The sequence below is a fragment of the Kogia breviceps genome, chromosome 4 (assembly GCF_026419965.1).
Source record: "Kogia breviceps isolate mKogBre1 chromosome 4, mKogBre1 haplotype 1, whole genome shotgun sequence".
In the NCBI taxonomy this organism is placed as follows: Eukaryota; Metazoa; Chordata; class Mammalia; order Artiodactyla; family Physeteridae; genus Kogia; species Kogia breviceps.
In genome coordinates this window covers 156,921,988-156,934,939 of record NC_081313.1, presented here as the reverse complement: position 1 = coordinate 156,934,939, position 12,952 = coordinate 156,921,988, and the positions used below count along the sequence as shown (strand labels likewise).

Here is a 12,952-nt window from a genome sequence, read left to right as displayed (position 1 = left end):
TTGCGGCGAGCAGGGGCTACTCTTTGTTGCAGTGCGCGGGCTTCCCGTTGAGGTGGCCTCTCTTTGTTGCGGAGCACAGGCCCCAGACGTGCGGGCTTCAGTAGTTGTGGCTCACGGCCTCAGTAGTTGTGACTCACAGGCTCCAGAGCACAGGCTCAGTAGTTGTTGTGCACGGGCTCAGATGCTCTGCAGCACACAGGATCCTCCCAGACCAGGGCTCGAACCCATGTCCCCTGCATTAGCAGGCAGATTCCCAACCACTGTGCCGCCAGGGAAGTCCCTACTTATTTTGTTTTATTACCTACTATTTTCACAGCATTTTTGCAGCAGCCAAACAATTGAAACCATGTCAATGTTCAGTAGTGAAGGGATTAAATGAAATAGGGCGACATTCATGCAATAAGTATCTATACAGGTAACATGTAAAAATGTTCAAGTTGTATGAACACTAAATCTCATTGTTGAAACGCATAAATGTGTATGTTTGTCCATACATAAATGTGTATGTAGGTGTATGCATATATTTTTTAAAGCCTGGAAGTTCTGTATACACACGAATATTGGCTAGCTGTAGGTCGTGTGATTTATAATCTCTGCTTTTTTGATCATCTATTTCTATGCTGCCCAGTTTGGTAGCCACTAGCCACCATGTGGCTATTTAACTTTAAATTAGTTAAGTGAAATGAAATAAAATTTAAAAATCAGTTCCTCAGTCGTACTACCATATTTCAACAGCCACATGCAATGCGTGGCTTCTACATTATACAGTGCAGACATAGAACATTTCCATCATTGCGGTAAACTCTATGGGGCAGCTTGAATCTAGAGACTCAAACCCAGGCCGGGGGAAAAGTGGTCAGGACAGGGCCCTCCCTTTGCAGAGCATCCAACTTTTCATCTGCATCTATTCTCTCCTCCTTAATGAGGATTTAACTGTTTCTTTTAACACATTACAGCTATCACAGTGTGACAAAGCTGGGATTACCTTATTTGCAGTGGTTCTAACAGTGATTAGCTCTCCTGATGATCCTATTAAAATGAGATCCCTCTGACTTAATCTCACAGCATCCTCTCTCTCTCACAGGAGGTACAGTTCCAACCAGAACGTTTCCACAACATCATCGTGTGTGAGAAGCCTAACAACCACCTTAACAGGTTTAAGGGTTATATGTAAGTATGTGCCGCCTGTGTGCTGCTTGTAAATATCTCCTCTGCAGCTAGAAAACATTTTTTTCATGAAATGGCCAAACAGATAAGCATCTGGGTCCTAAGGAAGTTTATTTCTTTTTATCATAAAAAAAAAAAAGGGCTAGAGAAAACTAACTAAACTGGGAAAACATTTCTAGTCTTTTTTTTTTTTTTTTTTTTTTTTTTTGCTGGAGTGATATTTAATTATCTCACAGGGTTAAATTCACTAATAGTTTTTTCAGAACTCTGGTGAAACAGCATCAAAATCGAGACCACACTCTGATTCAGGGGAGGCAAGTATGATTGAATTTACATCAGATTTCTGAAGGGGCCTTTACTGCCCTGTAGGTAAGAATGGGGACTTTGGAGTTGGACAGACCTAGGTTCGAAACCAGGCTCTATCACTTGTAAGCTGTGTGACCTTGAGTAAATTAATTGACCTCTCTGGGCCTTCATTGCCACATCTGTAAAATAAAGACTATATCTACATCACAGGATTTTTCTTGTCTAAGAACTGATCATATGCAAAGCCCGTAGCACAGAAACTGGCGCAGAGTAGACAGTTAATGCGACTGCTGCTGTTGCAATTATTGTTCTTATTGTTCCTCACCTCTGGTTCAGCCTAAGAGTTTTACTGTAATTTTGCTCCCACATTTGACTGCCGGTCTTACTGGAAAAAAAAAAAAAAAAAAGACTAGTGGTAACAGATGTGAAAAAATGCCCGTATTCTGGCTTTAACAGTTAGAGGACTTTCACAGAACATCGTCTCATTTAATCCGCAAAACAACCCAGGGAAGTGAGAATTATGATTCTCATTTTTCAGATGGGAGATCTGATGATAGATTTTTCAGGATTCTCCCAGAGGCACACAGCAGCTTCAAGGCAAAGCCAGGAATTACAGCCGGGCCTTTTTACTCCAGCCCCAGTGTGTTTTCCATTGTCTGCACACACAGATCAGACATGTTATAGCAACTTCTCTACCAATGTGCCCTGCAATGAAGCTTAAGAAGGGTTCTTGGGAGGCAGGTGTCAATGCTTTCCCTCTACCCACATTTTCTCAGGCCCTATGAGATATCTTTTTTTTTTTTTAACATCTTTATTGGAGTATAATTGCTTTACAATGGTGTGTTAGTTTCTGCTTTACAACAAAGCGAATCATTTATACATATTCACATGTTCCCATATCTCTTCCCTCTTGCGTCTCCCTCCTTCCCACCCTCCCTATCCCACCCCTCTAGGTGGTCACAAAGCACAGAGCTGATCTCCCTGTGCTATGTGGCTTCTTCCCTCTAGCTATCTATTTTACATTTGGTGTTGTACATATGTCCATGTCACTCTCTCACTTCGTCACAGCTTACCCTTGCCCCTCCCCATATCCTCAGGTCCATGCTCTAGTAGGTCTGTGTTTTATTCCAGTCCTACCAATAATCTCTTCATGACATTTTTTTTTCTTAGATTCCACATATATGTGTTAGCATACGGTATTTGTTTTTCTCCTTCTGACTTACTTCACTCTGTATGACAGACTCCAGGTCTATCCACCTCATTACAAATAACTCAGTTTCATTTCTTTTTATGGCTGAGTAATATTCCATTGTATATATGTGCCACATCTTCTTTATCCATTCATCTGTCGATGGACACTTAGGTTGCTTCCATGTCCTGGCTATCGTAAATAGAGCTGCAATGAACATTTTGGTACGTGACTCTTTTTGAATTATGGTTTTCTCAGGGTATATGCCCAGTGAGGAGCAAGATAAGAGGGGAAAGGGTAAGAACAGTACAAGAGAAATAGCAGCTTTTCAACGCAAATTACTTTTTAAAAGCTCATAGAGAGCAGACAGAGACAGGCGAGAAGGGCACGATCTCCTGGGGGAGAAGAGGATTCGTTGCAGTCATCTGGCAAGGTAGAGTTTGCCACCTTCCCGGGCAAGGAGTCTACCCCTCGTGCCCGAGTTTTGTGGATTTGGTTCATCCCAAGTCACCCATGCCTTGAGCCATTCTCCTTCCTCTTAGAGAGCAGCCTCATCGCTGGGTTTCTCTTTGTAATCCTTTCTCCCCCAAACAGCTCACGCCAGCAACCAGCCTTTCTAAGCTTCATCCTGGGCTCTGGCCCCTCATTTCAGACAGAACTTTCCCAGTTCCATTCAACCCCCAGCACCTCCTCTTCCTGGCTGCTGCCCTTAGAGTTGTCTTTCCCCACCTGCCCGGGCCTCATGGGTGAGCCCTGAAAGTCCAGTTGGCCAGTCCAGCAGCCAACCCATGGGATGCTGGGGAATTCACCGTGGTCCTACATTCCTGCCAAGACCCAGCACCCACAGATGATAAGCACTCCCTTCCTGAACAAACATACTGTCTGATGCCTCCAGGTCTCTGGAAGCTTCTTTGGGTCCCCTTAATTTAAGAGTTCTCCTGGGGCTACCCAGGTTGGCTAGAAAATGAGTAGTTTTTAATGCTTTGAAGATTAGGAATGTCAGATTTGAACATGTAACTTTTAAACAATAAGATCTCTATAAAGAAGGGGTTCTCAAACTGCATCTCTTCCTCTCCGTCAGAGGACCTTTAGCAAGTCTGGACACATTGTTGGTTGTCACAGCAAGGGAAAGGGGTGCTGCTGGCATCTGGTAGGTGGAGACCAGGGATGCTGCTCAGCATCCTACAATGCACAGAACGGTCCCCACAACAAAGAACGATCTCACAGAAAATGTCAGTAGTGTTGAGGTGGAGAAATATGTTCCACCTCATGACGCTCTGAGTCTGTTAAATAAACATCCCTGTAAACAGAGCACTAAATAGAAGAGCTATGAGATGGTTCATCTCTCTCTACCATCCATTGCAAAAGGAACATTATGACCAGGAGAAAAAGATGCTGTCATATGTTATCACCTCAGAGCATCATTTTAAAAATGCTCTTTAAACCACTAGCTACTAACACTGAATCATTCAAGTTTCTATCCCAATATTCTATCCATAGCCAACTCCTTCCTTGATAAGGAGAGGTAGGTCATAAACTTCAGCCATTCTTGGACCACCTTTATGATCTGTACCACACTCATAAAACACCTCTACTTTCCACATTTTTAATTGGCTTTCTTTATTTCAAAAGGAAAATGTATGTTACTGGCACTGTGGCATCCAGCATCACTGCCATATGTAGATTGCCATAGATTTATGGCAGTATTGCTTTCCATATATAAATTTCATAACAGTAAAATTAATAAAATGAAATCAAAACAGTTATTATTTCATTCTAACTACAGACTATTACTTGCCAAAGCCGCCTCTGTGTTGAAAAGTTAGATAAATAAGCGCTAGAAAAAAGTTAACGAAATACTAAGACATTTCCTCGTTAGATTTCAAAGAATTGCAAATGGGAATGACTCCGATTCAATATAAATTAACGGGGTGCTACTTTGGGAACTCTGGTGTAACTGACTCAGAAGTTTCTAGCGTGAGGTGGAAACTTGCAATGCTTCCGGAGGCTAGAGAAAGGGAAGCATTCCATGTGCCTCCCTTTTGAGAAGCTGCCCTGCAGGCGGTTGCACAGGGTGGCTGGTCCACCTCCTGTGAGGTCTCTTTATTTTAAGGTTTCCTCTGCAGAGTTCTGCCTTTTGGGTGAGTAAATGATTCTGTCCTTAGGGATGGGTGATTCCCTTCTAATGGTCCAGCCCCCACTAGACATCCCAGGAGCAACGAAGAGTTGCACTTGAACATGGGGATTAGATTCTGAGTTAATATCACTCTTCTGAAGAAGAGAGAGAAGAGGAATCTTGTTACTCGCCACTCTAATTCTATGACACTAACTGGTGACAGCGTGGAGAGGCCACCAAACAGCTCCCTCTCTTTCCTCATCCCCAGGGAACATCCCGACCAGAGCAGAACCGGATTTGGCAGTGAGAGTCTTCTGCTTCGAGGCTGCACCATCAGAAACACCAAAGTGGCTGTTGGCATTGTCATCTACGCGGGTAACTGTGCCTGGACAGCTTCCTGTGTCCCTGTCCTTTATCCTCTCTCCTCCAAAACCTCCTCCAAATTGATCTTCAGTCAGTGGGAACTCACATCAGTTCTAAGGAGTAGAGTCACGTGACTTCCCATTTCTCAGCTCAGCACACTGAGCCTGGAATCACAGCAGCTCACTTGATCCACAGAGACATAATTCAGTTCCAAGTTACTGTCACTCATCCAGACAAGACAGGGAGGGAGACTCATGCTCATGCATCCCTAACACTTTTCTGACACTAACCATAGGTGAGATGAAGAGTCATCTTCCTGAGCCTGAAGAATAACCTCACCAAACTTAGCAACTTCACCTTGTGTGCCTCAGTGTCCTCAACTATACAACAGGAAGAATATTTGTATCTGCCCCATAGGTCCCCCGTGAGGGTCCAGTGACCCAGCACATGGAAAAAACCCAGTACTGTGTGTTAGTTGTTGTTTTTATTATTATCTTTATTCATTTTGTGGCTCCACATATGGTGGTCTGTCTCTCCTTTGCACTTTGATTTTGCTTCCCATTGAAAAAAAGGTAACAGCAGCACTTCTCACAATGATACCTGAAGTATTGGAGGGGGAGGTCTTGGGACTGCTGTATCCCCAGTACCTAGCACCTGGCACTCCGTGGGTACTCAGTACGTGTCTATTGTTAACGTGAACAACTGCAGACTTCTTCTGTAGAGGAAACACAGTCTCCCTGGAGTGTCTACCTTCCCTGGAAGTCTCCAGAATACGTTTCCCTGGATCTTCCACTCACTGGGACATCTTGTAGTATTTCATTTGCTTGTTATTTTGTTTGATTTGATTTGTTTTGGTCTGAGTAGACTCCCACTTGTGTTAGACCTAGAAGAGCACTAAAACATCAATCCACCCTAAGATTCCCTTTGGGGGACTATGAAAGAAAAATAGGTTTTTCAACAAATGCTGGGGAAGGTGTGGAGAAAAGGGGACCCTCTTGCACTGCTGGTGGGAATGTAAATTGATACAGCCACTGTGGACAACAGTATGGAGGTTCCTGAAAAAACTAAAAATAGAATTACCGTATGACCCAGAAATCCCACTACTGGACACATACCCTGAGAAAACCTTAATTCAAAAAGACACATGCACCCCAATGTTCATTGCAGCACTATTTACAATAGCCAGGTCATGGAAACAACCTAAATGTCCATCGACAGACGAATGGATAAAGAAGATGTGGTACATATATACACAATGGAATATTACTCAGCCCTAAAAAGGAACGAAATTGGGTCATTTGTAGAGACATGGATGGACCTAGAGACTGTCATACAGAGTGAGTAAGTCAGAAAGAGAAAAACAAATATCGTATATTAACACATATATGTGGAATCTAGAAAAATGGTACAGATGAACTGGTTTGCAAGGCAGAAATAGAGACACAGATGTAGAGAACAAACGTATGGACACCAAGGGGGACAGCTGGTGGGGGCGTGGTGATGGTGGTAGGATGAACTGGGAGATTGGAATTGACATGGATACACTAATATGTGTAAAACAGATAACTAATAAGAACCTGCTGTATAAAAAATAAATTAACTTAAATTTTTTAAAAAAAGAAAAATATGTTTTTTAAAAAGTTGTGTCACAATCTAGCTGGCTTTCCCCAATTTGGGGGAGGGATGTTATATTTGTCAGCGCAGGTCACTGCTTTCAAGGGTCTTTGGTAATGGAGATCAGTGCCATCTGGTAGACCTACTAGACATGAACGCTTCAACAATCCCTACCGCACCCAAAAACCTGCATAGACATGGATTTGCTTCTCTGCCTAATCAGAAACAAAGGTCGGAGTGGGTGATGGGATTGGTGTGTGGGGAGGCAGATGGAGGGAGAGTTCATCGTGACTCTGAGGACTCAGGCTGCCTGGGGCTGAATCACTGCCTGGATGCAAGTTCCTGAGAAGCTGGCTAAGTTTTCAGCACAAGGAGCACTGATAAGCCCTGCCTCCTAGGCTTATAAGGTTCACAATGCCTGGCACACATTAGAGTCTCAAAAAATGTGAGCAAAAATGGTACAGATTGTGTTTAGTGTTACTGTCTAGACCAGGGGTTCTCGACCTCAGTGCCATTGACATTTGTTCCAGATTGTTCTTTGTGGTGGGGGCCAGCCTATAGGGTGCTTAGCAGCATACCTGGCTTCTGCTTACTAGATGTCACTAGCACCACCTCCTCAAAGGTGACAAGCAAAAATTTCTCATGGCTTGGCCAGCTGTCCCCTGGGGAGAATGACTGGCCTAGAGCTACATTCTCCGCCTTGATAAAATACAGATGGACAAAGTAGGAGCACCTCAAAGGCCAAGAAAAGGACAAGTGAGCTTTCCAGAAGGAAGAGATTCAGTGTGGAGGTATGTGCTCCTCACAGCAAACATTTATTGAGCCCCTACTGTGTACGGGAAACTAATTTACGTACTTTGTGTATATCAGTTCACTCCCCCACCCCAAAACACACAACGATTATATCTCATTTTGCAGATGAGGAGTTGAGATACAAAAGGATTAATTCCCCCAAGGTCACATGTCTCCTGAGATGAATTCCCTATAACCCAAGGTCAGGTATCTGCAGAGCCGAGCTCTGTTGGACACTAGAGCCCACATTCTTTCCACTACACCATACTGCCTCCCCCTTGAGCCCAAATTTTGCCAAAAGAACAGGGGGATCTTAGGAAGTGAGGAAGCAGGCGGGTGAAGGGGGTGGTCCGAGGACCCCTTGTACGGGGTGAGCCTGGGGCGCGCAGGAACCACAGCTGTGTCAGCCCCTGCACAGCTGCAGCAACTTGAGTCTAATTTAATAAGCCTAGCGTGCTCACTCCTACAGTTTTGTTGCCGCTTTAAATCCACAAGGCGACCAGCTAAATAGCACTAAACCACACACGGCTGGAGCTGATATATTGGTTTTCTCTAATTTTGCACAGAAAATATGTGACGGGTCTCTTTTAATTTGACTTCTGAGGGGTACACCGTGGTAAATACAATTTGGCAGCCCCAAAGGGGAGGCTCTGTTCTAAAGACAAAGGCTCATTTTGATTCTCAATTCTTAGCTGGGTGATTTGGGTTCCAGGAGTTGCTGGAAGGAGAAATAGACTGGGAGTCAGAATCCTGGGTTCCCCGTGTGGCTAACCCTTACCCTGTGCCTTACATCTGGCCCTTAACCTCACGTCTGTAAGGCTCCTTTCTTCTGCTGTATCTAATGGTATGTGACCCGACCTCCTGTGCAAAGAAGTATCTTAGGGGCAGGGTAGGAACCCCTATGCCTTTTATTCGCTATAGTCCTTGCCCTGGGGCCAAGAGCACCATACACATGAGGTTATGCTGTTCTCACAATTTATTCTTTCATTTGGAGTGGGTCCCTTCTACGTTTTGGTCCTGAATTTCTCTAATTGGAAAAAAAAAAAAAAGAAAGGGGAGGGTGCCTGAATGAGCTCAGTAGTGTTTAAATTTTACTGTCTTTTCTTTAAACAGAACTTTATGCAGAACTCCAGGGTAGGAGAGTAGTTGCCCAGAGTTAATGCTGGGGTGGAAACCACCACCACTCTTGCACGAGCACGACAACACGTTAGGCAAAGAAGCAAGCATGATAATTACTGGCCTCAAGTGCAGTCCTGCCACAGGGCCTTGGCACATACTGTTCCCCAGCCTAAAACCCTTTTCTCCCAACTCTTTTCTGTCCCTTCAGGTCTCCCTCAAATGTCACCTCCTCTGAGAAGCCTCCCCTGACCACACTCTCTAACACCATCTCTTATTTATTAGCCTCTTATTTATTGTTTACTTCATGGGACTTATGGCTAACTGTAATTACCTTATTTACTTGTTTCCCTGTATATTTTCACCAGATTGTGAATCATCTGTCTCACCACTGTATCCCACCACTGAGCCCATAACAGCACCTCTGAGCGAATTAGAAAAAGATGGCCCTTCCTCAAGACAGCTTACTGTCATTTGCTGCAAATGTGTCCTAATGGACTTACAAATCTATGACAGCTACAAAATTAGGGCTACCTCTTGAGTTGTGCAGGGCACAGCCTGTGCACAGTAACTCTGTCCATGCCCACCAGTGTCTGGCAGGTAGGGAATGTTCAGTAAAAACCTGCTGACAAATTGTGTGAGGTCTCTCCGGCCATTCCCAGAAACTCCCTGCAACAGGACAGATTCAGGTTAGAGAATGAAGCTTCTCTTGTATCGAAATCTCATGGGAGAAGAGCCAGAGGCAAACAGGGGCCAAGGACTGACGATCTCATTTTCTCTCAAAGGCCATGAGACAAAAGCCATGCTGAACAACAGCGGCCCGCGGTACAAACGCAGCAAGATCGAGCGGCGCATGAACACAGACATCTTCTTCTGCATCGGGCTCCTCTTCCTCATGTGCCTCATTGGGGCTGTAGGTATGGAATATTCTGGAAAGGACAGCCCCACAATCACCTTCTGTTTCTTTGGGCGAATTGCTGCAACTCAGGAGCCTCAGTTTCCTCCTCTAAAGAAAGAAAAGCCTCAAAGAAAGCCTACTCTGTACTGTAACAGGGTGCCAATTAAGTACAAATGCAGATGATATTCTCCTGAAAGTAGTAGGCACTCTAAATGTTAGGAAGAGCATCTGTCATGTATCTTTCCAAGAAATACTTCCTGAACCCAGGCACCCCCTTATCATGAAAGGGTAACAAGATGAATCCATCACGGGACCGGTCCTCAAAGAGCAGGAAGGTCCTCATAGTCTAGTAGGAGGAAGTCCAACCTGAGAACAGAATCAATGACACCATCTGTCCCACTCAGTGAGGGCGGTACCAGGGATCGTGTTGGTTTCCTAGTGCCACTGTCAAAAGTCAACACAAATTAAGTGGTTTAAGACAGTGCTAGTTGATTCTGTTATAGCTGTGGAGTTCAGAAGTCCAAAGTCAGTTTCACTGGATTAAGACCAAGGTGTCCTCAGGGCTGGAGATTCCAGGGGGAGAATCGGTCCCTTGTCTTTTTCAGTTTCTACTGGCTGCCTCTGTTTCTCCCTCTGAAGCATCTTCTTAAATCTTCAAAGTGCATTACTCTAATTTCCACTCACATTTCCTTCTCCTTGTCTGTGGGAGTGTGGCCCTCTGCCTCCCTTTTATAAGGACACTTGTAATTCCATCATGGGGCCCACCGGGATAATCCAGGCTCCTCTTCCCCATCTCAAGATCCTTAACTAAATCACATCTGCAAAGTTCCTTTTGCCATGTAAGGTAACACATCCACAGGGCCCAGGGATGAGGACGTGGACACCTTAGGGGGCCATTATTCAGCCCACGACCGGGATTATGGGAGCATCAAGGAAGAAAGTCTCGCTGGAGCTGATTCCAGATGCAGTAGGTGTTCACCAGAGGAGGGAGGTGACAGGAACAGGATAGGGCAGGCAGCTGTGAAAGGAAAGAGGGAGGGACAGCACAAGCAAAGCACAGCAGCAGGAAGGAGAGTCATGTTATGCAGAGGAGTGTTCGGCAATTTGGCGTGCCAAGAGCAAAGCCCAGTACGGAGACCTGATTAGAACTGGGCCGTGGCCAGGTTCTACAACAGCCAGGTGTAGACAGCCGGGGGAGGTGTAGACACGAGTGATCCGGAGCCATTTCAGTAGATCCTCGGAGGGTAGGGGAAGAGGGGCCCTCACTCTTACCGACTCTCCCCCTCTATGGCTTAACACTAAGGGTGGTTCTCAGGACCCTAAAGGAGACCCCAAAAAGAAGCAGGGAGGACCAGAAGGAAAAACTCGTATGCTGAGTCCAGAACCCCCTGCCAACCCCACGCCAGTGAGCAGCTATAGCGTTTGCGCTTTATTTGCTTTTGTCAGAAATCGCGCCCATCGCTGTTTTTAAAAGACAGTGGTCCAGGCAGTGCCCTGGTGGCCTAGAGGTTAGGATTCAGCGCTGTAACTGCTGTGGCCCGGGTTCAATCCCTGGCAGGGGAACTGAGATCCTGCAAGACATGAGGTGTGGACGAAATAAAAAAAGATTTTAAAAAGACAGTGTCCAAAGCTTAAGGTCTTCCTAAGCCCACAGAGATTTTCTGTGTCACCACAGTGAAGACAGTGGGATGCAGTCTTGTGCGTGGCCTGGAGTTTTGAATGAATATGCTTCCCAGATGTGTCTAATGGCACTCCATGTGAGGGGCTCGTGGCTGGAAGGGCAGCACCTGCATGGGACGGAAGCAGGCAAACAAGAAAACCAACCGTTTATTTGGTGGGTCAGCCCTGTGTCCCCGGAAATTCTGGAGAACTGTCAGGTCTGCTTCGGGACATGTTTTTCAGGGGATGTCAGGCCTGGAAAGGACATTGGCAATCATCTCACTGCGTCTCCAGGGAAAGGAAGTGAATGATTAAACGGTCACAGAGTTAGATAAGGTACAGGCCAACAAGAAGCAGCTTGGTAGATTGCCCAAAATAATAAATACGTGGAGAAAGTAATTGGGGGTGGGGCAGGATTCTATTCTTTCTGAGAATAACACAGGCCGCTGCTGGCACCGAATCAAACACGGCTCCCGCGGGAGGTGAAAGCTCTCGAATGAGCACCATTCAGGGTCATTTATCACATGTTTGCTTGAATTGTGTGAAGATGGTGTTTCGTTTTTATTTGCCCAGAATGTCCTCCCCAGGCTTTTCTGATCACCCAGTACCCACCTGGGCTTCAGAACCCCTCCAGGCCTCCTCTTCCATGCAGCCCGCTCTGACTTCTTCCATGGTCTGTAGTAACCCTTACTCTGTGCCTTACGTTTGGCCCTTAACCTCACGTCTGTAAGTCTCCTTTCTTCTGCTGTATCTGATGGTATGTGTCCCAACCTACTGTGCAAAGAAGTATCTTAGGGGCAGGGTAGGAACCCCTATGCCTTTTATTCGCTATAGTCCCTGCCCTGGGGCCAAGAGCATCATACACATTAGATTATGCTGTTCTCACAACAACCCCATGGAGAAGGTATTCTTACTAATTGACGGATGAGGATGCTGAGATTCAGAGAGCTCGGTGCGAGGTGCACTTATCAGTCCTCACTTGATGGGTGTTGTTATCCCCATTTACAGTTAAGGAAACAGAGGGTTCGGTCTGCATCTGGTGCTGTCACTATGGGCTCTTGTAGTGTTCCAGGATCTGGCATAACATCCCTCATGCTAGGTGGGATTTGTATCTTTACCTCGGACTCCCTGACTTGGTAGGGAACTCCTCAAAGACAAGAAGTAGGATGGACTCCTTCCTGAACTAAAAATTTTTGGATAAAGGGAGGGAAGGGAGGAGCGAGTGAATAGAGATATGGATGGATGGACGGATGGATGGATGGATAGATGGGTGCATGTATGGATGCATGGACGGGTGGATGGGTATGTGCATGGGACAGAAAGAGGGACTAGGATACAGGTCTGTCAAGACTTCCCAGCCACGTACTTTCTACCACACAACTGAAAAAAAAAAAAACCTCTTGCCCCTTTCTTGCTTTCCAACCCCTGAATAACAAGACTTCAACAAAATGTAAGTAATCCCCGTGCTAGCCTCCTCTGGGAGGACAGACTTAATGCCTATCAAGAGATTGAAATGTAGTATATATGAAGGACTCCTTTAGAGCTAAATGAATACACACACACACACACACACACACACACACACACACACACCCCTATGTTATATAGAATAAGGATGCGTTCCTCCAAAGCACACTCATTTCTGGCAAGAGGTCAGGGAAGGGCTGATGTAATTGACCAGTTTAGGATTTATTGGAGATTTTGCCTCATGCCTGGCTTTGCCTCCTCTTAG

At 45.4% G+C, this 12,952-nt stretch overlaps 1 protein-coding gene across 1 annotated transcript in view; it reads left to right on the top strand.

Moving 5' to 3' along the window:
• The window catches only part of ATP10B (ATPase phospholipid transporting 10B (putative)), a 305,387-nt gene that overhangs the window by 220,783 nt on the left and 71,652 nt on the right, over positions 1 to 12,952 (top strand). The window contains exons 6-8 of the mRNA XM_059062671.2: positions 1,085 to 1,170; positions 5,047 to 5,153; positions 9,449 to 9,580. Coding sequence (XP_058918654.1) covers positions 1,085 to 1,170; positions 5,047 to 5,153; positions 9,449 to 9,580 — 325 coding nt within the window. The remainder of the gene's footprint in view (positions 1 to 1,084; positions 1,171 to 5,046; positions 5,154 to 9,448; positions 9,581 to 12,952) is intronic.